This window comes from Mustela erminea, chromosome 1 (genome assembly GCF_009829155.1).
Source record: "Mustela erminea isolate mMusErm1 chromosome 1, mMusErm1.Pri, whole genome shotgun sequence".
In the NCBI taxonomy this organism is placed as follows: Eukaryota; Metazoa; Chordata; class Mammalia; order Carnivora; family Mustelidae; genus Mustela; species Mustela erminea.
Window position 1 is genome coordinate 10,460,006 of NC_045614.1, and position 27,198 is coordinate 10,487,203.

General features: G+C 43.1%; 1 protein-coding gene and 2 long non-coding RNA genes across 4 annotated transcripts in view; 2 read left to right on the forward strand and 1 right to left on the reverse strand.

The window, feature by feature from the left end:
• Positions 1-11,186, reverse strand: part of LOC116573559 — a 44,470-nt gene extending 33,284 nt beyond the window's left edge. Inside the window, exon 1 of the long non-coding RNA XR_004278879.1 lies at positions 11,122-11,186. This is a non-coding gene — a long non-coding RNA (uncharacterized LOC116573559). The remainder of the gene's footprint in view (positions 1-11,121) is intronic.
• Positions 11,187-19,437: 8,251 nt separating this feature from the next.
• LOC116573566 lies at positions 19,438-24,099 on the forward strand. 2 transcript variants are annotated; one of them, XR_004278882.1, is made up of 3 exons: positions 19,438-19,534; positions 20,131-20,229; positions 24,019-24,099. It is a non-coding gene; the product is annotated as an uncharacterized LOC116573566 (long non-coding RNA). The 2 variants fall into 2 exon arrangements; XR_004278883.1 differs by lacking the exon at positions 24,019-24,099 and adding an exon at positions 23,842-23,990.
• Positions 24,100-24,698: 599 nt separating this feature from the next.
• The window catches only part of ADGRE2 (adhesion G protein-coupled receptor E2), a 35,359-nt gene continuing 32,859 nt past the window's right edge, over positions 24,699-27,198 (forward strand). Inside the window, 3 exon segments of the mRNA XM_032313709.1 lie at positions 24,699-24,956; positions 26,657-26,710; positions 27,019-27,138. Of these exon segments, the coding sequence (XP_032169600.1) occupies positions 24,887-24,956; positions 26,657-26,710; positions 27,019-27,138 (244 nt within the window). The 5' untranslated portion in view covers positions 24,699-24,886.

A 27,198-nucleotide genomic window follows, 5' to 3' on the forward strand; every position in this document is an offset into this window, starting at 1 on the left:
AGGACCGGAAACAAAACAGGAGAAGCCGCCCCAACGTGAGTTTTTGCACGGCTGTGCCTTTTTCTCGCTGGCTGAGTTGTGGGTACTTATCGCAGGGTATGAGTAATCTACAGAGCACAAATGATTATTGCCCTTACGTTTACTTACTAAGATGGCTCCTAAAGGCGGGAAGAGCAAAAGTCAGCGAGGGTCAACTTATGGAGCTTTTAAAAGTGATTAAAGAACCTTGCTCCTGGTTCCCTGTATTAGGGACTTTAGATTTACAAACATGGGAAAAAGTAGGTCACGAGTTAAAACTTTTGCATGCCAAAGGAAAACCAATTCCAATTACTATATGGTCTACTTGGACCCTCATTTGCTCCATTTTGGAGCCTTTACAAACCCCTGATTTGGACAACGATGATGAATGTTCAGGAGAAACTAAAAAAGAGGAACCTGAACATGCCAGCCAGGAGGAGAAAGAAATTACTAGGGCCATCGTAAAGGAATATATAAAGGAGGAATCTCCTCCTCCTCCTCCTCCTCCTCCAATAACAGAACAAAAGGTGCAAATGGCACTGCCGCCATGGGCTCCGCCATTCTATAAGAAGGCACCATTTAGTGAAAACGATGAAAAATACATGCTATCAGCCATTCGAAAAGGCCTCCTTGAAGCACAGCGAGCAGGAGACCTAGATGCCTTACATTTTAATTTCCTGGTTATTATTAGAGAACATGTCACTCCAGGACATGATCCTAACAACCCTAATGGTATCTATGAGGCCAAGCATGAGCCATTTCCCTTCAAATTACTGAAGGAACTAAAACAAGCAATACAAAACTATGGAGTTAATTCTCCATTTACAATGGGAATCACTCAAGGCATCACAGAAGGCAATCAACTTATTCCGATTGATTGGTCCCTGTTAGCCAAAACAGTTCTATCTTCAAGTGAATTCTTGTAATTTAAAACATGGTGGCAAGATCATGCAGAAGCAGCAGCTGCCCACAACAGAGCTAGTAATGTCCCTATTTCCATGGAGCAGCTCATGGGTGTTGGGCCGTGGGCCCAGGTACAAGATCAGGTACAAATGAATGATCAAGCTGCTGAGCAGCTCCAGTGTCATTGTTTGAGAGCCTGATAGTGCTGGATTAGATATTTCCATTCCCAACGATTATCTCTTAATGCCTGCCAAGCTTCCTGCTAAAATTCCAACTAGTATTTATGGCCCTTTACCAAAGGGAATCACCGGGTTACTTTTGGGGAGATCTGGCCTTACTTCAAAGGGAGTACTAGTTCACACTCTAGTTATTGATCCAGATTACACTGGTGAAATTTCAGTGATGTTAACTACTGCGGCTCCATACCATTTTCAAAAAGGAGACTGCATTACCCAGTTGCTACTTTTACCCTATCTCTAGGGTCACTCTAAAAACAAACCAAGAGGACACCTGGGTGGCTCAGTGGGTTAAGCCTTTGCCTTCGGTCCAGGTCATGATCTCAGGGTCTTGGGATTGAGTCCCACATTGCATTGGGTTCTCTGCTCAGCGGGGAGCCTGCTTCCCCCTCTCTCTCTGCCTGCCTCTCTGCCTGCTTGTGATCTCTCTCTCTGTCAAATAAATAAAATCTTTCAAAAAAATAAAAACAAACAAACTCCAATGGATTTGGAAGGACTGGAAAAACTGGAGCATATTTGACTGAGAAAATTTATCAAGATAGGCCAATTTGTCATCTTAAAATAGAAGGAAAGGAATTTTCAGGTCTAATTGATACTGGAGCTGATGTCTCAATCATAAGCTCATTACATTGGCCTAAAAAATGGCCATATAATTCCTCTTCTGATACTATTATGGGATTAGGACCGGCTGGCAATGTGTGTCAGAGCTCCAGTATTCTTTTCTGTGAAGGACTTGAAGGTCAAAAGGGTTATCTGCAGCCATATATAGTAGACTTACCCATTAACCTTTAGGGATGAGATTTACTAAGTCAGTGGGAAGCCTCTCTGGTTATAGCTTCCCCTAAGGGGGATTCCCAGATTTTTCATTGAGGGCCACTGTTCCTGAACCCATTAATTTAAATTGAAAGAATGACAAACTTATTTGGGTGGAGCAGTGGCCCTTAACACAAGAGAAATTACTTACTTTGCAAGCCCTAGTAGAGGAACAGATAAGAAAAGGGCATATTGAAGAATCTCACAGTCCTTAGAATTCACCGGTCTTCGTTATTAAGAAAAAATTAGGAACATGGAGACTTAAAAAAATAATAATTTATTTCTTTTCAGTGTAACAGAATTCATTGTTTATGCACCACACCCAGTGCTTCATGCAATACGTGCACTCCGTAATACCCACCACCTGGCTCCCCCAACCTCCTACCCCCCACCCCTTCAAAACCCTCAGATTTTTTTTGTGTGTGTATCTCTAAGATTTTATTTATTTATTTATTTTTATTTCTTTTCAGCGTAACAGTATTCGTTGTTTTTTCACCTCACCCAGTGCTCCATGCAATCCGTGCCCTCTATAATACCCACCACCTGGCTCCCCCAACCTCCCACCCCCCGCCCCTTCAAAACCCTCAGATTGTTTTTCAGAGTCCATAGTCTCTCATGGTTCATCTTCCCTTCCAATTTCCCTCAGCTCCCTTCTCCTCTCCATCTCCCCATGTAGGAACATGGATACTTTTAACAGACCTGCATATGGTTAATTATGTTATCCAATCCATGGGGTCTCTCCAACCTGGATTGCCTTTGCCTAATCTAGTCCCACGCGAATGGCCAATAATTATTATAGATTTACAGGACTGCTTTTATAATATACCACTTGCTAAGGAAGATTGTCCCCGTTTTGCTTTCACTATTCCCAGTGTAAATTTAAAAAAACCAGCCAAGGGATGCCTGAGTGGCTCAGTCAGTTAAGTGGCTGCCTTCAGCTCAGGTCATGATCCTAGTGTCCTGGGATCGAGTCCTACATAGAGCTCCTTTCTCGACAGGGAGCCTGCTTCTGTCTCTGCCTGCCTGTGCTCTCTCTCTCTGACAAATAAATAAAATATTAAAAAAAAAAACCCCAGCCAAACGATATCAATGGAAAGTTTTACCACAAGGAATGTTAAATAGCTCCACTATCTGTCAGGAGTATGTGGCAAAAGTTATACAGCCTATTAGAAATCAATTTCCCCAGATTTATCTTATCCATTATATGGATGATATATTATGTGCAGCCTCTGATAACATGCAATTGCAGGATGCATTTAGAATGCTTCAATTATAATTTGAAAAATACAAACTAATTATAGCTCCGGAAAAAATACAAGTCACCACACCTTTCTCATATTTGGTGTTCATTATGGACAGAACTAAACCACAGAAAGTTCAAATCCATAGAGATAAAATTACAACCTTGAATGATTTGCAAAAATTATTGGGAGACATTAATTGGATAAGACCTAAAGTTGGAATTCCCACTTATGCTTTGCAGCATCTATTTGCCTCTTTAAAGGGAGATCCTAATTTAAACAGTCCTAAGACCCTATCAAAAGAGGCCTTAAAAGAATTACAATTTGTCGAAAGCCAGATTCAATCAATACAAACGGACAGAGTTCAACCTAAGATACCATTAGATCTTTTTATTTTTCATACCCCTCATACACCCACTGGATTAATTATTCAGAAAAAACTAATCATAGAATGGATTTTTCTTCCAAATAGTACTGTTAAAACACTCACTACATATATAGACCATATCGGCAGTATTATTCAATTCGGAAGAGAAAGAACTCACCAAATACAGGGATATGATCCACAGACTATTGTTCTGCCTATAAATAAGACACAAATTAAAACAGCATTCCAAAATAATTTAAATTGGCAAATTGCCCTTAGTGGTTTACTGGAAACACTTCTCATTATCCCTCTTTATCTGTTATTTCCTTTTTAAAACATACTACGTTTGTCCTTCCTAAAAATTACTTCTAAAAATCCAATAACAGATGCCCTACTTAACTTTTCCTATGGCTCTGTCAAAGGTAAAGCCTGTTATTATGGTCCTACTTTGAAGGTCATATCTACTACCAGTCTCTCAGCACAGAAATCAGAATTAATGGCGGTTATTACATTGTTTCAAGATGTTTCTTCTGCATTTAATCTGTTATCTGATTCTTTATATACAGTATATGTTTTACAGCATATCAAAACTACTACCATTTCTACATCTGATGTAATATGATGAGCCTCATCACGGTAACCGTAAGTCTTCCTGGATGTTATGCACAAATAAATAACTTTACTTACTGAGCTTATATACCCAATCCTCCCCTACTCCGTCCAGTAGAGTGGAGAAAAGATATAATACCAATTTATTTAAATGCCTCAAAATGGGTACCTGGGTTTTTGGATCCTAGATTGCCTCTAGAAGAGGGCACAAATATTAATCTTACCTTAGGATATCAAAATAGACCAATATATATTGGCAATCATTCCAGTTGTCTTATCCCTGATGATCAAAGATGGTTGGTGGACTTTCCTACTGATAATTATCTGACTAAAGTTCAGTTACATTTACTCTCCAATAAGGGATTCCTAGCCAATGAATATCAGGGTCCTAGCTATACTACAGCAGCACCCCCTATTCCTGAATGCAAACAAATGCAAATGTGGTCTGATGAGGGAATTAGCCCTTTATGGGAGGATTTTTGAGCTTCTCACCCCAGTATTGTTATTAATGATTCCTATGGAATTGCATGGGACTGGTCCCCTAAGGGGACAGCAGTCATCAGTTGCACTGGGGGACCCTGCTCCTCTTATTGAAATTTAAAATGGTGGGGCACCTGGGTGGCTCAGTGGGTTAAGCCACTGCCTTCGGCTCAGGTCATGATCTCAGGGTTCTGGGATCGAGTCCCGCATCTGGCTCTCTGCTCAGCAGGGAGCCTGCTCCCCCCCCCCCCTTCTCTGCCTGGTTTCCATCTACTTGTGATCTCTGTCAAATAAATAAATAAAATTAAAAAAAAGGTTTAAGAAGCTTTAAAAAAAAAGAAATTTAAAATGGCAAGTTTTGGATGATCTCATTTTACCACAAACCTTAAAATCAGGAGATGCACCTCTATCCTGGCTTGGGTAAGGACTTTCGGTGCCATCCCCTTTTGTTAATTATCATAAAAGACAAAAGAATTTATGGAAGGTCACCACCACTTTAAATCACATAAGAGTTTGAAACGGCTCTTACATTTATCAGTCTAATAACTATGCATTCTCCTTTTTCCTCATGAAAGAAGAATGGGTAAAAGCTTGTGTTAGAGATCCCTATGTTTTTGTTATTGGAAAAATGACTTTTGATCATAACAATAGAGAAATAAACTGTCTCAGATGTAAAATGTTCACCTGTGTGGATGAGAATGTTTATACAGATAATTCTATCATTCTCATAGCTAGAAGAAGAATAGGCATCTGGTTACTGGTGAAACACCACCATGTTTGGGAAAGCTCTCCAGATATGCATGTACTAGTAACAGTTTTGAAGGACTGGGTCCATAGAACAAAAAGATTTCTTGGGTTCCTTATAACAACTATTTTAGGAATTATAGCCATTACTGCTACCACTGCAGGAATGGCCTTGCATCAAACTGTACAAACCACACAATTTGTACAAAAGTGGCACGAGAATGCTAGAAAAGCTTGGCATCAACAAATGATCATAGATCAAAAATTAGATGAAAGTATCTCTGACTTAGAAGCAGCCATGATATATAGAGGAGATGGTCTTCAAAATATAAAGCTTAGGCTTCACATTTTATGTGACTGGAATGTTTCTTCCTTCTGCATTACTCCCCATGCTTATAATGAATCAGAAATATCATTGAGCAATATTCGCCATCATATTACTAATCATTATGGTGATAATCTAACTTCAGATATTAAACAACTTCAAGATACTATTCAAGGCATTACTCAATCATCATTACAATCAATTCCAGGAGTGAGTTTTGCACAAAGGATTAACTATTCTGTCTAATTTAAACCCTTTTACTTGGATCAAACAAACTGGTCTTGGCATTATAAGTGGAATGATTATTCTTTTTATTGCTATAATCTTTTTATGCTTAGTCCTCAGATGCAAAGGAAAATCCCTCCAACGACTGATGGATCAAGAAGCTGCAAAATCGGGTACCTGGGTGGCTCAGTGGGTTAAGCCACTGCCTTCAGCTCAGGTCATGATCTCAGGGTCCTGGGATCGAGTCCCGCATCGGGCACTCTGCTCAGCAGGGAGCCTGCTTCCTCCTCTCTCTCTCTCTCTGCCTTCCTCTATGCCTACTTGTGATCTCTCTCTGTCAAATAAATAAATTAAAATCTTAAAAAAAAACCAGAAGTTGCAAAATCGACTTTTCTACTTCTGCACAAACAAAAAGGGGGAAATGCAACCATACCTCAGAACAATGTATTACTTAAAACATAGCCCATGGGAAATTCTACTAGTTACCAACCACGTTTAGATGTAGCTGCCGCTTCCAGTCAACGGGAGAAGAATTAGGCACAAACAAGTCAGCTGCAAGAGATTGGGAGCAGGGGACAACAGTCGAAAAGGACTGCTGCCACGAGCAACCCCACAGTCTCACTTTTATTGGATAGAAAACAATAGCCAACAGAAGGACTGATGAAGGTCAAACGTTAATCCCGTCTTGCAGACAAGAAGGAGGATAAAGTTTATAGTTAATCAAGCACATTCAAAGGACTCATCTAACTAACAACGAGCACTTCTGGGAAGAGAAAGGAGCGATCACGGAAAAGGGAAGCAGGCGGTTTTCTTTCCACCCTGAGCTGACCGGGCGTTCCCGGGTGCTCGGCTTCCCTGAAGCAGGCGGCCTTCTGCCCTGAGCGAGCCGGGCATCCCCAGCTCCCCATCTTCACGGTCGTATATCGTCCTTCTCCCCAAAGACCTGTTGCCAGTATATGTTTTTCTTAAGGCCATCTCTAAATGTGCTTGGCAACTAGTAAAATCCTCCAGGGGTTACAGTTTAAGTAACAAATTGTTCCGAGGGGCAGCAGCATCTCCCCCCTTTTGTTTGTGAAGAAGTAGAAAAGTTGATTTTGCAGCTTCTTGATTTTTCAGTCGTTGGAGGGATTTTCGTGTGCTTCTGAGGACTAAGCATGAAACATTACAGCAATAAGAAGAATAATCAATCCACTTATAACACCGAGACCAGTTTGTGTGATCCAAGTAGAAGGGTTTAAGTCGGACAGAATATCATTAATTCTTTGAGTAAAACTCACCCCTGGAACAGATTGTAATGATGAGTGAGTAATACTTAGGATCGTATCTTGAAGTTGTTTAATATCTAAGGTTAGATTATCACCATAATGGTTAGTAATATGTCGGCGAATTTTGCTCCAAGATACTTCTGATTCATTATAGGCATGGGGAGTAATACAGAAAGAAGAAACATTCCAATCACATAAAATATGAAGTCTAAGCTTTATATTCTGAAGATCATCTCCTATATATATCATGGCTGTCTCTAAATCAGAGACACGTTCATCTAATTTTTGATCTATGAACATTTGTTGATTCCAGGCCTTGCTAGCATTCTCGTGCCACTTCTGTACAAATTGTGTAGTTTGTACAGTTTGATGCAAGGCCATTCCTGCAGTGGTCGCTGTAGCAGTAATGGCTATAATTCCTAGAATAGCTGTTATAAGTAACCCAACAAATCTTTTTGTTCTATAAACCCAGTTCTTCAATACTGTTAAAAGTATATGTACGTCTGGAGAACTTTCCCAAACACGGTGGTGTTTCACCCGTAGCCAAATGCCTATTCTTCTTCTAGCTAAAAGAATGATAGAATTGTCTTTATAAACATTTGTATCTACACAGATGAACATCTTACAGTTTAGATAGTCTATTTCTTTATTACTATGAACAAAAGTCATTTTGCCATAACAAAAACATAGGGATCTCTAACACAAGCTCTTACCCATTCTTCATCCGTGAGGAAAAAAGAAAATGCATAATTATTAGACTGATGAATATAAGAGCCATTCCAAACTCTTACGTGACTTAAAGCAGTAGTAACCTTCCATAAATTCTTTTGTCTTTTATGATAATCAACAAAAGGAGATGGCATAGAAAGTCCTTGCCCAAGCCACACCAGAGGTGCATCTCCTGAAGCTAAGGTTTGCGGTACAATGGGATCATCAAAAACTTGCCCTATTAACTTTTGATGAGGGCAGCAGGGTTCCCTAGTGCAATTGGTGACTGCCATCCCCATAGGGGACCAGTCCCATACAATTCCGTAGGAATCATTAATAAGAATACTGGGGTGAGCTGCTCTACAATCCTTCCATAAAGGGCGAATTCCCTCATCTGACCACATCTGCGCTGGTTTGCATTTGGGAATAGGGGGTGCTGCGTTATAGCTAGGACCCCGATATTTGTAGGCTTGGAATCCTTTAACGGAAAGTAAATGTGACTGAGCTTTAGTCAAGTAATTATCAGTAGGAAGGTCCACCAACCATCTCTGATCACTAGGAACAAGGCAGCTGGAATGACTGCCGATACATATTGGCCTATTTTGATATCCAAAAGTAAGATTAATATTTGTGCCCTGTTTGCCCACAGTTGAAACACTGTCCTTTAAATTTTCCTGTGGTCAGAGCAGCCATTGCTTGAGCTAACAAATCAGCTCTATAGGTCTCTGTTCCTACTCCTTGACATAGCTTAATATAATCTGTCAATGTTCCCTTGTCTTTAAAGGGTGCTAGCAACTTCTTACAATCAGAATTAGCATTCTCATAAGCCAACAGTTGCATAATGGTATCCCCAGCCTCAATATTATTTATCTGTCTTCTGACAGCCTCTTGTAATCTTGCAATAAACTCAGTATAGGGCTCCCTTGGACCCTGTACCACCTTTTGAAAAGAAGAGCACTTATCTCCCTGAGATTCTATTCTCTCCCATGCTCTCAAACAGCAACGCCAGAGCTGCTCAACAGCTTGATCATTCATTAATATCTGGTCTTGAACCTGGGCCCATGGTCCAAGACCCATGAGCTGTTCCATGGAAATAGGAATGTTATGAGCTTTATTATGGGCAGCTGCTATTTCTGCTTGATCTTGCCACCATGTTTTGAACTGCAAGAACTCACTTGGAGATAGAACTGTTCTTGCTAGCAATGACCAATCCGTCGGAATAAGTCGATTGCCTTCTGTGATGCCTTGAATAATTCCCGTTGTAAATGGAGAATTAGCTCCATATTTTTGTACTGCCTGTTTTAGTTCCTTCAACAATTTGAAGGGAAATTGCTCATGCTTGGCCTCATAGACACCATTAGGGTTGTTAGGATCATGTCCTGGAGCGACATGTTCTGTAATAATAACCGGGAAATTAAAATGCAAAGCATCTAGGTCTCCCACTCGCTGTGCTTCAAGGAGGCCTTTCTGAACAGCCGATAGCATGTACTTTCCATCTTTTTCATTAAATGGTGCCCTCTTATAGTGAAAGACCCTAGAGGACCCGCACCCAAGGACGCACTCACAGACCACTGGATGCAATAAGCAAGAGGATTTTATTCGGGCATGCTCGGACTCCCAGACACTTGACCACGAAATCTGCGAGGGATGGGTCAGTGTCTGAGAGCCCCGATCTGTTTCGGGAGTGACTTAATATAGAATTTTACAGGCCATTACATCAGAGCCCTCACTTTTCTAGCCAGTAATTTCAAAGCATTACAGCAAGGCCTACACACAGGTAGCCAATCCTTTAAAACCAACCATACATTCTGGCCAGTCACCGTTCAGGTAGTGTACAGTAGAGGGTACGTGTTGAATTGCACGTTTCTAACCTTTATCTGTATACGTGCTGAACCGCACGTCTCCAGCTAGCGTACGTGCTGAACCGCACGTCTCCGGCCTTGGTACATGAGACAACCCTTATCAATTTTACTTAGTAGGAGGGGAAATTCTTAACAGGGGAAGGGGGGAAGGGTATAACTTTATTTGATTACACAGCGAGCGAGGGTTTAAGCAATTTTTCATTTCTTAGCAAAGCATTAGAAGCATTATTATACAGAAGCCAGAAACAGCTGGGTTAAACACAGATTTTTGCTATTCGTTATCCTGTTATGCTGCTTGCTGACTCCCTTATCTATGGTCAGCTGGCCACAGTTTCTTAGTTAGCATAAGCTGGTTATAAAAAGAATGTTAAAACTTATAGGCTATACTATAGTTCTGACCTGGGGTCCTTCAATAGAACGGCGGAGCCGACGGCAACAGTGACATGGGCACCCTTTGTTCTGTTACTGGAGGAGAAGGAGGTTCCTCCTTTCTATATTCCTTTCTGGTGGCCTTAATAGTTTCTTTCTCCTCCTGGATGGCATGTTCAGGTTCCTCTTTTTTAGTTTCTCCTGAACATCCATTATCGCTCTCCGAATCAGTGGTTTGTAAAGGCTCCAAAACGGAGCGAATGAGGGTCTGTCGCTCTCGCCAGCAAGAACGACCCGCAAACGTGATGAGGAGCAAACTTCTTTATTAGCGTCTATTGTTCTCTACTACTACTACCACTACTTCTACTACTACTACTACTACTTCTTCTTCTACTACTCTCTCAAGCAAGTTCTGGCAATATATACATGTAGGCGGTCCAGCCCAGCTATCCAATCACTGCCCTGTGCACGCAGTCTCCTCGTGAACCCTTATGTAACCACATAAGGCTCTATTGTTCTCAAGCAGTAATCATGCATTTCTCTCTTGGCTCCTGGTGCTGTTCATGTGTCAGCCACGAGCGCACCCATACCCTACCTAGCCAATCATACTCACTTCCTCAATCTTCAGGCATATTCGTCTACGTGACTCCTTGCATCTGCTGGATGGCTCTCCACAAGGGTCCAAGTAGGCCATATAGTGACTGGAATTTGCTTTCCTTTCGTATACGAAAGTTTTAACTCGTGACGTACTTTTTCCCATGTTTGTAAATCTAAAGTCCTAATATAGGGAACCAGGAGCAATGTTCTTTGATTACCTTTAAAAGCTCCAGAAGTTGGCCCTCGCTGACTTTTGCTCCTCCCGCCTTCAGGAGCCTTCTCAATAAACACACCTAAGGGCGATAATCGTTTGTGCTCTCTAGATTACCCATACCCTGCGATAATTGCCCACAACTCACCAGCGGGGAAAAAGGCACGGCCGTGCAAAACTCACGTTGGGGCTTCTTCTCCTGTTTTATTTCTGATCAGATCAGGTCTGGTCTGGTCTGGCCCCAGTCCCTGTTCGGGCGCCACTTGCCGCTTCCAGTCGGCGACGAGAGAAGAATTAGGCACAAACAAGTCAGCTGCAAGAGATTGGGAGCAGGGCACAACAGTCGAAAAGGACTGCTGCCACGAGCAACTCCACAGTCTCACTTTTATTAGATAGAAAACAATAGCCAACAGAAGGACTGATGAAGGTCAAACGTTAATCCCGTCTTGCAGACAAGAAGGAGGATAAAGTTTATAGTTAATCAAGCACATTCAAAGGACTCATCTAACTAACAACGAGCACTTCTGGGAAGAGAAAGGAGCGATCACGGAAAAGGGAAGCAGGCGGTTTTTGTTCCACCCTGAGCTGACCGGGCGTTCCCGGGTGCTCGGCTTCCCTGAAGCAGGCGGCGTTCCGCCCTGAGCGAGCCAGGCATCCCCAGTTGCCCATCTTCACGGTCGTATATCGTCCTTCTCCCCAAAGACCTGTTGCCAGTCTATGTTTTTCTTAAGGCCATCTCTAAATGTGCTTGGCAACTAGTAAAATCCTCCAGGGGCTATAGTTTAAGTAACAAATTGTTCCGAGGGGCAGTAGCATATAGCCTTAAGAAAAACACATACTGGGGCACCTAGGTGGCTCAGTGGGTTAAAGCCTCTGCTTTTAGCTCAGGTCATGATCCCAGGGTCCTGGAATCGAGCCCCGCATCGGGCTCTCTGCTCCGCAGGGAGCCTGCTTCCCCCTCTCTCTCTGCCTGCCTCTCTGCCTACTTGTGATCTCTGTCTGTGAAATAAATAAATAAAATCTTAAAAAAAGAAAAAAAGAAAAACACATACTGGCAACAGACCTCTGGGGGAGAGGATGTTGCATGACCTTGAAGCGGAGCAGCAGGGGATGCCCAGCTAGCTCAAGGCAGAACATGGCCTGCTTCATTTTTTCCATTATCTACCCCCCCAGCACCTGTGGCTAGTTAGGTAAGTCCTTTGAATGTGCTTGTTCAACTATAGACTTTATACTGCTTGTCCAGACATATTTTGCCTTCCTTCTTGTTTAGATAAACAAAGCATATGACTAATGTTCGGCCTTTTTCAGCTCTTCTGTTGATTGCTGTTTCTATCCAATAAAAGCAGGACTGAGGAGTTGTTCAGGGCAACAGCCTTTTCTACTGTTGTAGAAACAGTACAGCTGATCCCTTTCTCTTGCAGCTGACTTGTTTGTGCCACATTCTTCTCCCGAGCACCCTCAGGAAGCAGCATGTGATTATTTCTATTAAGCTGAAATTCCATAAAACTCTAACCTCTCGGGAGGAGTCAAGATGGCGGAGAAGTAGCAGGCTGAGACTGCTTCAGCTAGCCGGAGATCAGCTAGATAGCTTATCTAAAGATTGCAAACACCTGAAAATCCATCGGCAGATCGAAGAGAAGAAGAACAGCAATTCTGAAAACAGAAAAACAACCACTTTCTGAAAGGTAGGACCGGCGGAGAAGTGAATCCAAAGCGATGGGAAGATAGACCCCGGGGGGAGGGGCCGGCTCCCGGCAAGCGGCGGAGCAACGGCGCACAAAATCAGGACTTTTAAAAGTCTGTTCCGCTGAGGGACATCGCTCCAGAGGCTAAACCGGGGCGAAGCCCACGTGGGTTCAGCGTGGCCTCAGGTCCCGCAGGGTCACAGAAGGATCAGGGGTGTCTGAGTGTCGCAGACCTTGCGGGTATTGGAACGGGAAAGCCGGCTACAGAGACAGAGCCGACAGTAAGCTCACAGCTCGGTGTGACCTTGAACCGGTCGCAGGCTCAGTGAGCTCGGAGAGCGGCCGGAGGTCAGGCAGACAGGAGTAACTGGGCGCTGTTCTCTGAGGGCGCACTGAGGAGTGGGGCCCCGGGCTCTCGGCTCCTCCAGGCCAGAGACCAGGAGGCCGCCATTTGTATTCCCGTCCTCCGGAACTCTACGGAAAGCGCTCAGGGAACAAAAGCTCCTGAAAGCAAACCCGAGCGGATTACTCACCCCGGCCCCCGGGTAAGGGCGGTGTAATTCCGCCTGGGGCAAAGACACTTGAGAATCACTACACCAGGCCCCTCCCCCAGAAGATCAACAAGAAATCCAGCCGAGACCAAGTTCACCTACCAAGGAGTGCGGTTTCAATACCAAGGAGAGCAGCAGAATTCCAGAGGAGGAGAAAGCCAAGCACGGAACTCATGGCTTTTTCCCTGTGATTTTTTTTTAGTCTTGCAGTTAATTTAATTTTTTTCTTTTTCATTTTTTGGTTTTTTTTTTCCTCGCCTCCAGGTAAAAATTTTTTTTTTCTAACTGTTACCTTTTTCTTTTTTAACGATTTTTTACTAGTTTATCTAATATATATATTTTTTCTTTTTTACATTTTTCTTAGGTGTTTTCCTTTTTTTTTTTTAATTCTTTTCTTTTCTTTTCTTTTTTTTTTCTTTTTTCTTTTTTTATCTTTCTTCCTTTTTGAACCTCTTTTTATCCCCTTTCTCCCCCCTCACGATTTTGGATCTCTTCTAATTTGGTTAAAGCATTTTTTCCTGGGGTTGTTGCCACCCTTTTAGTATTTTACTTGCCCCTTCATATACTCTTATCTGGACAAAATGACAAGACGGAAAAATTCAACACAAAAAAAAGAACAAGAGGCAGTACCGAAGGCTAGGGACCTAATCAATACAGACATTGGTAATATGTCAGATCTAGAGTTCAGAATGACAATTCTCAAGGTTCTAGCCGGGCTCGAAAAAGGCATGGAAGATATTAGAGAAACCCTCTCGAGAGATATAAAAGCCCTTTCTGGAGAAATAAAAGAACTAAAATCTAAAAATCAAAAAAGCTATTAATGAGGTGCAATCAAAAATGGAGGCTCTCACTGCTAGGATAAATGAGGCAGAAGAAAGAATTAGTGATATAGAAGACCAAATGACAGAGAATAAAGAAGCTGAGCAAAAGAGGGACAAACAGCTACTGGACCACGAGGGGAGAATTCGAGAGATAAGTGACACCATAAGACGAAACAACATTAGAATAATTGGAATTCCAGAAGAAGAAGAAAGAGAGAGGGGAGCAGAAGGTATACTGGAGAGAATTATTGGGGAGAATTTCCCCAATATGGCAAAGGGAACGAGCATCAAAATTCAGGAGGTTCAGAGAACGCCCCTCAAAATCAATAAGAATAGGCCCACACCCCGTCACCTAATAGTAAAATTTACAAGTCTCAGTGACAAAGAGAAAATCCTGAAAGCAGCCCGGGAAAAGAAGTCTGTAACATACAATGGTAAAAATATTAGATTGGCAGCTGACTTATCCACAGAGACCTGGCAGGCCAGAAAGAGCTGGCATGATATTTTCAGAGCACTAAACGAGAAAAACATGCAGCCAAGAATACTATATCCAGCTAGGCTATCATTGAAAATAGAAGGAGAGATTAAAAGCTTCCAGGACAAACAAAAACTGAAAGAATTTGCAAATACCAAACCAGCTCTACAGGAAATATTGAAAGGGGTCCTCTAAGCAAAGAGAGAGCCTACAACTGGTAGATCAGAAAGGAACAGAGACCATATACAGTAACAGTCACCTTACAGGCAATACAATGGCACTAAATTCATATCTCTCAATAGTTACCCTGAATGTTAATGGGCTAAATGCCCCTGTCAAAAGACACAGGGTATCAGAATGGATAAAAAAACAAAACCCATCTATATGTTGCCTCCAAGAAACTCATTTTAAGCCCGAAGACACCTCCAGATTTAAAGTGAGGGGGTGGAAAAGAATTTACCATGCTAATGGACATCAGAAGAAAGCAGGAGTGGCAATCCTTATATCAGATCAATTAGATTTTAAGCCAAAGACTATAATAAGAGATGAGGAAGGACACTATATCATACTCAAAGGGTCTGTCCAACAAGAAGATTTAACAATTTTAAATATCTATGCCCCCAACGTGGGAGCAGCCAACTATATAAACCAATTAATAACAAAATCAAAGAAACACATCAACAATAATACAATAATAGTAGGGGACTTTAACACTCCCCTCACTGAAATGGACAGATCATCCAAGCAAAAGATCAGCAAGGAAATAAAGGCCTTAAACGACACACTGGACCAGATGGACATCACAGATATATTCAGAATATTTCATCCCAAAGCAACAGAATACACATTCTTCTCTAGTGCACATGGAACATTCTCCAGAATAGATCACATCCTCGGTCCTAAATCAGGACTCAACCGGTATCAAAAGATTGGGATCATTCCCTGCATATTTTCAGACCACAATGCTCTAAAGCTAGAACTCAACCACAAAAGGAAGTTTGGAAAGAACCCAAATACATGGAGACTAAACAGCATCCTTCTAAAGAATGAATGGGTCAACCGGGAAATTAAAGAAGAATTGAAAAAAATCATGGAAACAAATGATAATGAAAATACAACGGTTCAAAATCTGTGGGACACAACAAAGGCAGTCCTGAGAGGAAAATATATAGCGGTACAAGCCTTTCTCAAGAAACAAGAAAGGTCTCAGGTACACAACCTAACCCTACACCTAAAGGAGCTGGAGAAAGAACAAGAAAGAAACCCTAAGCCCAGCAGGAGGAGAGAAATCATAAAGATCAGAGCAGAAATCAATGAAATAGAAACCAAAAAAACAATAGAACAAATCAACGAAACTAGGAGCTGGTTCTTTGAAAGAATTAATAAAATTGATAAACCCCTGGCCCGACTTATCAAAAAGAAAAGAGAAAGGACCCAAATAAATAAAATCATGAATGAAAGAGGAGAGATCACAACTAACACCAAAGAAATGCAAACTATTATAAGAACATACTATGAGCAACTCTACGCCAATAAATTTGACAATCTGGAAGAAATGGATGCATTCCTAGAAACATATAAACTACCACAACTGAACCAGGAAGAAATAGAAAGCCTGAACAGACCCATAACCAGTAAGGAGATTGAAACAGTCATCAAAAATCTCCAAACAAACAAAAGCCCAGGGCCAGACGGCTTCCCGGGGGAATTCTACCAAACATTTAAAGAAGAACTAATTCCTATTCTCCTGAAACTGTTCCAAAAAATAGAAATGGAAGGAAAACTTCCAAACTCATTTTATGAGGCCAGCATCACCTTGATCCCAAAACCAGACAAGGATCCCACCAAAAAAGAGAGCTATAGACCGATATCCTTGATGAACACAGATGCGAAAATACTCAACAAAATACTAGCCAATAGGATTCAACAGTACATTAAAAAGATTATTCACCACGACCAAGTGGGATTTATTCCAGGGCTGCAAGGTTGGTTCAACATCCGCAAATCAGTCAATGTGATACAACACATCAATAAAAGAAAGAACAAGAACCATATGATACTCTCAATAGATGCTGAAAAAGCATTTGATAAAGTACAGCATCCCTTCCTGATCAAAACTCTTCAAAGTGTAGGGATAGAGGGCACATACCTCAATATCATCAAAGCCATCTATGAAAAACCCACCGCAAATATCATTCTCAATGGAGAAAAACTGAAAGCTTTTCCGCTAAGGTCAGGAACACGGCAGGGATGTCCCTTATCACTACTGCTATTCAACATAGTACTAGAGGTCCTAGCCTCAGCAATCAGACAACAAAAGGAAATTAAAGGCATCCAAATCGGCAAAGAAGAAGTCAAATTATCACTCTTCGCAGATGATATGATACTATATGTGGAAAACCCAAAAGACTCCACTCCAAAACTGCTAGAACTTATACAGGAATTCAGTAAAGTGTCAGGATATAAAATCAATGCACAGAAATCAGTTGCATTTCTCTACACCAACAGCAAGACAGAAGAAAGAGAAATTAAGGAGTCAATCCCATTTACAATTGCACCCAAAACCATAAGATACCTAGGAATAAACCTAACCAAAGAGACACAGAATCTATACTCAGAAAACTATAAAGTACTCATGAAAGAAACTGAGGAAGACACAAAGAAATGGAAAAATGTTCCATGCTCCTGGATTGGAAGAATAAATATTGTGAAAATGTCTATGCTACCTAAAGCAATCTACACATTTAATGCAATTCCTATCAAAGTACCATCCATCTTTTTCAAAGAAATGGAACAAATAATGCTAAAATTTATATGGAACCAGAAAAGACCTCGAATAGCCAAAGGGATATTGAAAAAGAAAGCCAATGTTGGTGGCATCACAATTCCGGACTTCAAGCTCTATTACAAAGCTGTCGTCATCAAGACAGCATGGTACTGGCACAAAAACAGACACATAGATCAATGGAACAGAATAGAGAGCCCAGAAATAGACCCTCAACTCTATGGTCAACTAATCTTCGACAAAGCAGGAAAGAATGTCCAATGGAAAAAAGACAGCCTCTTCAATAAATGGTGCTGGGAAAATTGGACAGCCACATGAAGAAAAATGAAATTGGACCATTTCCTTACACCACACACAAAATTAGACTCAAAATGGATGAAGGACCTCAATGTGCGAAAGGAATCCATCAAAATCCTTGAGGAGAACACAGGCAGCAACCTCTTTGACCTCTGCCGTAGCAACATCTTCCTAGGAACAACGCAAAGGGCAAGGGAAGCAAGGGCAAAAATGAACTATTGGGATTTCATCAAGATCAAAAGCTTTTGCACAGCAAAGGAAACAGTTAACAAAATCAAAAGACAACTGACAGAATGGGAGAAGATATTTGCCAACGACATATCAGATAAAGGACTAGTGTCCAGAATCTATAAAGAACTTAGCAAACTCAACACCCAAAGAACAAATAATCCAATCAAGAAATGGGGGCGCCTGGGTGGCTCAGTGGGTTAAAGCCTCTGCCTTCGGCTCAGGTCATGATCCCAGGGTCCTGGGATCGAGCTCCGCATCGGGCTCTCTGCTCGGCAGGGAGCCTGCTTCCTCCTCTCTCTCTGCCTGTCTCTCTGCCTCCTTGTGATCTCTGTCTGTCAAATAAATAAATAAAATCTTTAAAAAAAAAAAAAAAAGAAATGGGCAGAGGACATGAACAGACATTTCTGCAAAGAAGACATCCAGATGGCCAACAAACACATGAAAAAGTGCTCCATATCACTCGGCATCAGGGAAATACAAATCAAAACCACAATGAGATATCACCTCACACCAGTCAGAATGGCTAAAATCAACAAGTCAGGAAATGACAGATGCTGGCGAGGATGCGGAGAAAGGGGAACCCTCCTACACTGTTGGTGGGAATGCAAGCTGGTGCAGCCACTCTGGAAAACAGCATGGAGGTTCCTCAAAATGTTGAAAATAGAACTGCCCTATGACCCAGCAATTGCACTATTGGGTATTTACCCTAAGGATACAAACGTAGTGATCCAAAGGGGCACATGCACCCGAATGTTTATAGCAGCAATGTCCACAATAGCCAAACTATGGAAAGAACCTAGATGTCCATCAACAGATGAATGGATCAAGAAGATGTGGTATATATACACAATGGAATACTATGCAGCCATCAAAAGAAATGAAATCTTGCCATTTGCGACAACATGGATGGAACTAGAGCGTATCATGCTTAGCGAAATAAGTCAAGCAGAGAAAGACAACTATCATATGATCTCCCTGATATGAGGAAGTGGTGATGCAACATGGGGGCTTAAGTGGGTAGGAGAAGAATAAATGAAACAAGATGGGATTGGGAGGGAGACAAACCATAAGTGACTTTTAATCTCACAAAACAAACTGAGGGTTGCTGGGGGGAGGGGGTTTGGGAGAAGGGGGTGGGATTATGGACATTGGGGAGGGTATGTGCTTTGGTGAGTGCTGTGAAGTGTGTAAACCTGGTGATTCACAGACCTGTACCCCTGGGGATAGAGTATTATGCCTCCATCAGAAAGGATGAATACCCAAGTTTTGTAGCAACATGGATGGGACTGGAAGAGATTATGCTGAGTGAAATAAGTCAAGCAGAGAGAGTCAATTATCATATGGTTTCACTTATTTGTGGAGCATAACAAATAGCATGGAGGACATGGGGACTTAGAGTGGAGAAGGGAGTTGGGGGAAATTGGAAGGGGAGGTGAACCATGAGAGACTATGGACTCTGAAAAACAATCTGAGGGTTTTGAAGGGACGGGAGGTGGGAGGTTGGGGTACCAGGTGGTGGGTATTATAGAGGGCACGGATTGTATGGAGCACGGGGTGTGGTGCAAAAATAATGAATACTGTTATGCTGGAAATAAAAAAAAAAAAACAAAAACAAAACTCTAACCTCTCACTCCCCAGATACGTTAAGAAAGATCAGATGTTGGCCATTGGATAATTTGGACAATAGTGCAAAATCGAGGCGGGGCTCCTTGATAGGTCAGATACAGTTTCTCTATGACTTTTTTTCTCTCCAGTGCCTGGGCGAGTAGCTAACACACAGTAGGTGCTCAGTATATGCTTTCTAATTTGTTTCTTGATTTCGAGGACACTTAATGTTATAGCCTGCTATGGGAAATGCAATTTTTGACTAGCAGCTGTGTTGATTGGGTAATTTCCACCTGTTAAAGACTGGTCTAACTGCTGTTGAGGTTGTAAAAGCAAGAGAAAGCCAAGCTAGTGCCTTCACAGAGTTTACCACCCTGTAAACCAAATGTAAAATCACATCCCATATAGGAGGCTCTGGGTGGTATATTGTAGGAAAGGCTATAATGAGAAAAGGGAAAAGAAATTCCTTGAGGAGCTTAGAATTTCAATCTGGAAAGGAAAAACGTGGAATAGATTATTGGGTACAAAGTCAGTCATGACTGATTTCATCCATAGCTGAAAAGAAGCAGATTTGAAACTGTAATACCTAGGTTACTGTCTTCATGCTGCCATTACTAATGGCTGAAAACACTTAGGGACTTAGGGAGCACACACTACATAGCAGTTACTGTCCTGGGTGGTTAATGAGTATCACTGACTTAATTCAGATAGCTGCCCTGTGTGGGAAGTGCTACTCTTAGCTCAATTTTATGGATGAGGAAATTAAGGCTGAAGAAAGCTCCATGGCCCCAAAGGATGCACAGAAGGTAAGGGATAGAATAGGACCCAAAGCCAAGCAGGCTGGCTCCAGAGCCCATATCCTAGATTCAGATCCAAATTTTGGACTGTACTAGTTTTCTGTGGCCGATATGACAAATCATCACAACCGGGCTGGCCTAAAATAACAAAAATAACAGAAGCATCTTTTCTCACACTTGTGGAGAACAGAAGTCTGAAATCCAGGTGCTGGCAGGGCCAGTGTCCCTGTGAACGTTCTGCGGGGGAGGGGTAAGGTGGGGGTGGAGTCGGGGTAGGGGGGGTCCTTCATTGCCTCCTCCAGCTCTGGGGGCCCCAGATGCCCCCCGGGTTGTGGTCGTCTTAGAGGCTGCTTTTATTTTTATTTTTTAATTTAATTTTTATAATGCTTCATTTTATTTTATTTTTTAATTTTTTTATTATGTTGTGTTAGTAGAGGCTGCTGTTAGGTCAATGGGCTTGGGTACAGGATGCAGAAAGGGCCACAGAGTCCCCCTGGCTGAAGACAGGCCCGTCAGACTATCTGCAGGCTCTAACTGACCAACGGGCTACTTGCAACCAGGCACAGTTCCCAAGAAAGGGAAGATTCCATATGTCGCCAGACCGCCTCCCCTTCCCCCTTTAAAAACGACCCCCACCCAGTGCCTTGTGACACCCTCTCCTCTGCTGTCTTGCCCACTGTTCCCTTGTGGTGTATTCCATAAAATTCTATCACCTTTATTCTGCTTCAGGTGGATTCTTGTCACCACCTGCAACCCCAGCGTCCACCCAATCATCACCTCATATTTAGGGGGCCCCCATCCGATCGAGACCCCTGATTTAGTGGTACCCTAGGTACCACAGCCACATCTCCCCAAGGTCTGCTTCTGTCTCCACGTGGCCTTCCCTCTGCGAGCTGCACTGTGTCCTTCCGTCTCTGTATAAGGACACCGGTCATTCGATTTAGGGCCCACCTGGTGAGTCCAGGATGGTCTCACTTCCAGATCCTTACATCTCCTTTTCAGATAATATGTAAAGTTTTTCCAGCGAGATAAACACAACACCAGGCAAAGTGGGTGCAAGGCAAGATTTACTAAAAACACTCTCCGGGGAAGTTTCAGGGCTCAGGAGACGGGGAGCCGGGAAAGTTGCCCCAGGAGGAGGTGGGCACCCTCAGGCGAGGTTCCAGATTCTGGAAAGCAGAGTGGCGGAAGTTGTGCTGACGTAGGGAGAAGAGGCCTTTTAAGGGGCCTCCAGGGGAGTTCAGGGGTCTTTTGGCAAGTTTCCCTTATTTGGATATTTCGCCTGCTCATGGAGTCCCATTGGTCCACTGGAGCCCGGGGCAGGGGTCTCAGATTCCCGCTTGTCAGGGTCCCATTGGTCCACAGGAGCCCAGGCGGGAGGGTTTTCATATTCTTGCTTGGGTCTTTGTTCTCCTGTCCGAGCTCAGGTTTTGTGGCGGGGACTTTTGCCATCTTAAGTAGCCCTTTCTTTCTGCCAGCCCAACAGAATATATACTACTTTGTGAACAAAATGATAAAGTGCTGCAAGAAGGAAGTCATAGTGGAGATAACTGATTCAGGCTGCACTTCTTGGTAACAAAGGGACCCCAGGAGGATAGAACAAAAGACCAAGACTTATTAATCTCTTACTATGTGCCAGACCCTCTCCTCCATGTGTACAGTTAGGGACTCACCTTGTGAGTAAGGAACTCTTAAAATCCCCATTTTGCACATGAGAAATTGAAGCTTGCCCAATATCATAGCTGAAAAGTATCAGAACTGGGGCCTGAGCTCAGGCCATCTTGTTGTGCAATTTTACCCACGGAAAGTCATGCTGTGCCACATGGGGAAAGGCAGGAGCATTCCCAGGGAGAAGGGGAACCTGTGAAAAGGAAGGTATCCTGTCCACGTGAGGATAGAGCCAGGAAAAGAGAATCATAAAAGCTAGATCCTTGGGTGTGACTCATAGGCAGGAGTGTCTCAGGTCAAGAAAAAATTTTAGAGAAAGAGAGGAAAGGCTGCTTTCCCTTTTCGCTATTTTAACATCTCAGTCCTGAAAGCACACTTCTATAATGACATTCTATTGTCAATTTCATTATACCCATTTTGCAATTGAGCAAACCGAGATTCAAGATTTAAGTGGTGAAGCTAAAGCCCCATATAAGGGGAGGAGTGAGGAGTTCAAATTTGGGGCTGATCTCAAAACCCACTCTTCACTTGTATGTCCTGGAACAGGGAGACCAGTACTCTAGGGAGAGGAATCCTGAAAGAGGAAGCAGATTTCTATTGTGGTCTAGCTCTGGGCAATGGCAGACTGAACAACTGAGGAATTTCTCTTTTAGAATTTATCCCCTCTGCTGGAGAGGTTATTGTTTTTTCCTTCCTTCCTTCCTTCCTCCCTCCCTTCCTTTTTTATTTTCTTCCATTCCTTCTTCTTGTCTTTTAAAAAGATTTTATTTTTTTGAGAGAGCAAACACGAGCCGGGGGCAGGGGCAGAGAGAGATGGAGAAGCAGACTCCCTGCTGAGCAGGGAGCCCTACTTGGGGCTCTATCCAGGGACTCCAAGATCATGACCCACCCTAAAGTCAGATGCTTAACCAAGTGAGCCACCCAGGTGACCGAGGTTGGTTTTTAAGTTTTGCAAATGGCATCAGCTGTCTGCATATATTTTGTCTCCTTTCTGGTAGCACCTGCGGTACTATGGGGGCTTGTGGCTGTTGGTAACTGGTTCCTCAGGGAGTCCCAGGAGGTGGAGAGGAGAGGTTGAGCCCAAGACTCCATGCAAAGCGGGGGAGCCTGGTCTGGGGAGCCTCCAAAATTCTGCCAGAAAATTGAGGGCTGCAGGACCAGAGCCACCTAGTGTGGAGGCAGTGGCCATGTGGATAAGAGTTGTGTTGGGGTTTGACTCCTTTCATTCACCACCCTTCTTGCCCCAGGACTGTCTGTGCTGCTGCTCTTGCCATTGGGAGCTGCAGCCCTGAACCCTGGAGGTGAGCCTGGCCAGCCGGCCCCATGAGCGGTGGAGGGCATGCCAGCCTGGGCTCTGTGTTCCTTCACTGCGAAGGGAGAGCCAGGAGAGGAGGCTTATTCTGTGAATGAACCTCTTCCTCTTTCTCTGGAGATGAGAGAAACTTTCTTCCTCCTCAAACACCTAATGTTCCCTGAATTCTTCCTTTTCAAGAGCAGCTAGCCTTCCCCTCCTCCGCTCTCCGGTTCCCAGCAGGCAGCTGGCATCCTGCATTCCCTGGGACTTTTGACCACAGTCTCCATCCCAACAGTGTCTGTGGTTGGAGGTGCCCTTCTGACTCCGTATCTCTCAGGGCCCCTTCCTGTTGCCGTTATGCTGATTCATATTTCCCTCGGGAGAGATCTTCAGCAATCCCATGATGGGTTGTAAAGGTACAACAGGTACAGGCTTGAGGGTATTGGAGGGGGACCTCCAAGATTGTGGGACATTCAGTCCTCAGTCCTGGGAGCAGCACAGAAGCACTTTGTCAAGAGAATATGGGCCAGAGGAAAAGTGGTGGGGAGGGGGCAGTGCTGGCATGTTGCCAGGGGGATGCAGCGTGAATATCTCTGGCTTGTAACTTCTGTCCCTCCCTCCCTCTTTCTCCCCCCTAACCCCCTTCTCTCCACATTCAGAGAAAAGATTGTGTGGGGACACAGGAAGAAAGGTGACCATCTACAAGCCAAGAGAGAGCTCTCACCAGAAACCAACCCTGCCATCTCCTTGGCCTTAGAACCCAGCCTCCAGAAACAGTTTGAGAAAACAAATTTCTGTGGTTTAAACCTCCTCATTAATAACCTATTATTATGCAGCACTCACAGACTGATACACATGAAAATGGAGAAAACAAAGAAAATGTAAAGAATGCAAACAAAGGAAATTACCATAATATCACAGACACTAGTGAAATATTTGGAGGTAATTTATCCTCATCTTTTAAAACATATAAATAATATTTTCTTTTATCAATGAATGTGAATGTCACTGTGTTGAGTATTGCATGAACAATGAATCTTGGAACACTGAAAAAATAAAATAAGATTAAAAAAAAAATACCTTCCAGGGTTTGGGGATGTTGGGGTTGCATGAGGGAGAGCTTGTGGTGATGGGATCTTTATCTGCTTTATTGCAGTGACAGTTACAGGAATTCACATGTGCGATAAAATGTCACAGAACTATACATGTGTTGTGCTGATGTTAGTTTCTTGGTTTGCATATTTGATTATTACATAAAAATACATAAATACATAAAATGTATCTTTTGCAGGAAGCCAGGGAAGGGTCCTCTAGGTATTGTTTTTGAGACTTACTGTCAATCTCTGTTTATTTCAAAATAAAACTTTAGAAATAAAGAAGTCTTTGAATAGATAACCACTAGATAAAAAACGATCTGTTCAGTCTGAACCATAGACCTCGAGGGACCAAAACACTAGTGGAATTATCTTCATAGAAAATTGTTTGTGAGGTCTTCCTATATCAAAAAGGTAGAAACCATTAAGGAGGCTTTCAGCAGGAATACTAGAAAGGCTGAGGAAATACTTAAAAAGAGAAGTGTGAGTTTCAGAGATGTTCATGATGGGGAAACACAGGGCAAAGAAGCATCCAGACTAGCAGTTTACCAAGTAGCTCATCTAGATAAGTAAATAGGAAGTCTTTTCAGCACACCCAGACCAAGACCAGATGGTATCCTCCATGGCTGGGCTCGCTGGTGTCTGCACCATGAGGAACGGGCATCTATGGTTGCTGCCAGGTAGGCAGAATTACAACAATGGTGATAGGACAATTAAAGCTACGCAGAAACTATCCAGTTTGAGAATTATCTCTGCTCTTTGCTTTATTTCTAGCTTTTGCTCTATTTCTTTTTTTTTTTTTCACTCTGTAAGGATAAACAAGGAAAAAGTTTTAATGCTATTAATTATATTAAATTCTCAAAGAAGAAAGTAGGTGGAACTTATTTCTAGGGCAATTTTTAGAACTTATCAGAGCTTTCTCATTTTCTGGCCTATATGAGACCTCGTTCTCCAGAGAAACAGAACCAAGTTTTGGCATATTACATATTTGTATAAAGATGTGTATATGTGTATGTGTATGCGTGTGTGAATAGACAGATGAGAAAAATGTATTAGTTTAAGAAATTGTTTTATGAGATTGTTGAAGTTAGAAAGTCCAAAATCTGTAGGGCAGGCTGGAACCCCATGGATGTTTCCAAGGACACTGATGTTGATCTTAAGTCTGAAGTCAGTCAGAAGCAGAATTCTCTTTCTTGGAGGAGGTCAGTCTTTTTAGCGCTTAAGGTCTTCAACTGATTAGATGAGGCCCACCCAGAGTGTCTGCTTTACTGAGTCTACTGATTTCACCGTTAATCTCATTTAAATAACCACCTTCACAGCAGCATCATGCTTCCCATGAGTGGAATGACAGACTCTGACAGGTGATCGGGTGGTTGCCTGTAGGACAGATTCCTTCACACCTGCAGTGGTTTCCATACCATGAAGCCGGTTCAGTGATTTATCAGTCAGGACCAGATTAAGAGATAAAGGGAAAGTCTGTGCCCCCAGGACACTGTAGGACAGCCAGGAGCTCACTTTGAAGGAACCAGAGAAGCCATGGTTGCTGCACCTGGAGAAGCCACTTAACCAGGAGATGGTGGCTCCAACTGCTAGTGTGATAGTTCCTACCCCTCACCTGTCATCAGCTCCCTGTCTTGTGATGCTAGGGCTCCCTACCCATCCAGTATGACTGTGAGCTGGGACTCAGACTTGGAGTTGGCTGACTCCCAAACCCATGTTCTTCTTGTGTGCCCCCAAATATGTGGGTTACACAGGGGGAAGTCATCCTGGAAGAGAAATCCTCAAGGTAGATTTCTGCCATTGCCAGAGAAAATAGGACCTGGCTATGGGCAGAGCACACCAATCTGTGGACTTTGTACTTCAATATTTACCCTCTCCATGGTGCCTGGGTGACCCAGTCAGTTAAGCATCTGCCTTCAGCTCAGATAGTGGTCCCTGGGTTCTGGGATTGAGCCGTGTCAGGCTCCCTGCTGTGTGGGGAGTTTGCTTTTCCCTCTCTCTCTGCCCTTCCCCCAGCTTGTGCTCTCTCTACTCTCTCTAAAATAAATAAATATTTACTAGCAAAGTATTTAACCCCTCCATTGGGAGAGGCTGGAATTTCTGTGTTGTGTCTCTGACATCGCCTCTGTATATTCTGTGCCCTTACCTGTAGTTCTGAGGCTGCATGATGGTGCCTGTTAGTGACTGACTCCTCAGGCAGTCTGAGGGGAGGGAGGGTAGAAGACTGGTTCTCAAATCTTCATGAATCACTAGAGCCTTGGGAGGGCCATGGGCTACAGAATCAGAGCCACTTTCTAGGATGAAATGGCCCTGAGGACAAGGGTTGAAACTGGAGCTCCATCATGTTTCTTTGTCATCTCTCTGTTTTTTTCTGCTCCAGGACTCTTGATGCTGCTGCTGTTGCCATTCAGAGCTGCAGCCCAGAAGACTAGTGGTGAGTCTGCCCAGCCAACCCCACTGGTGACAGAAGCTGGGGAGTGCATGAAAGGGTCTGGGTCCTCAAATGAACAAGGGGAAAAAGGCGGGCATATCTTCAGGTGAGGTTCTGGTCTTCTGGAGATAACAGAGACTATTTCTACATCCCCAAATGTCCAGAACTTTCTGTCCATTCCTCTTTCAACGGCAGCCATCCCTCTCCTTCCTCCAACTCACCTCCCTCCCCCAGCTGGCTGCTGACTCCATCCATTTCTTGACTCCTCCTTCTGACTATGGTCTCTGTCCCCACAACATCTGCCTCTACAGATTGTGCTCGCTGGTGCCCTCCAAACTCCACATGTGTCAATGCCACTGCCTGTTGCTGCTCTCCAGGATTCAGTTCTTCATCTGGGGTGATCTTCACCAGCTTGTTGGAGATCTGTGAAGGTACAGGGGCTTGGGATGGTGGTGGGGAATGGAGCTGGGTGTGGGGGGAGATGTGTTCTC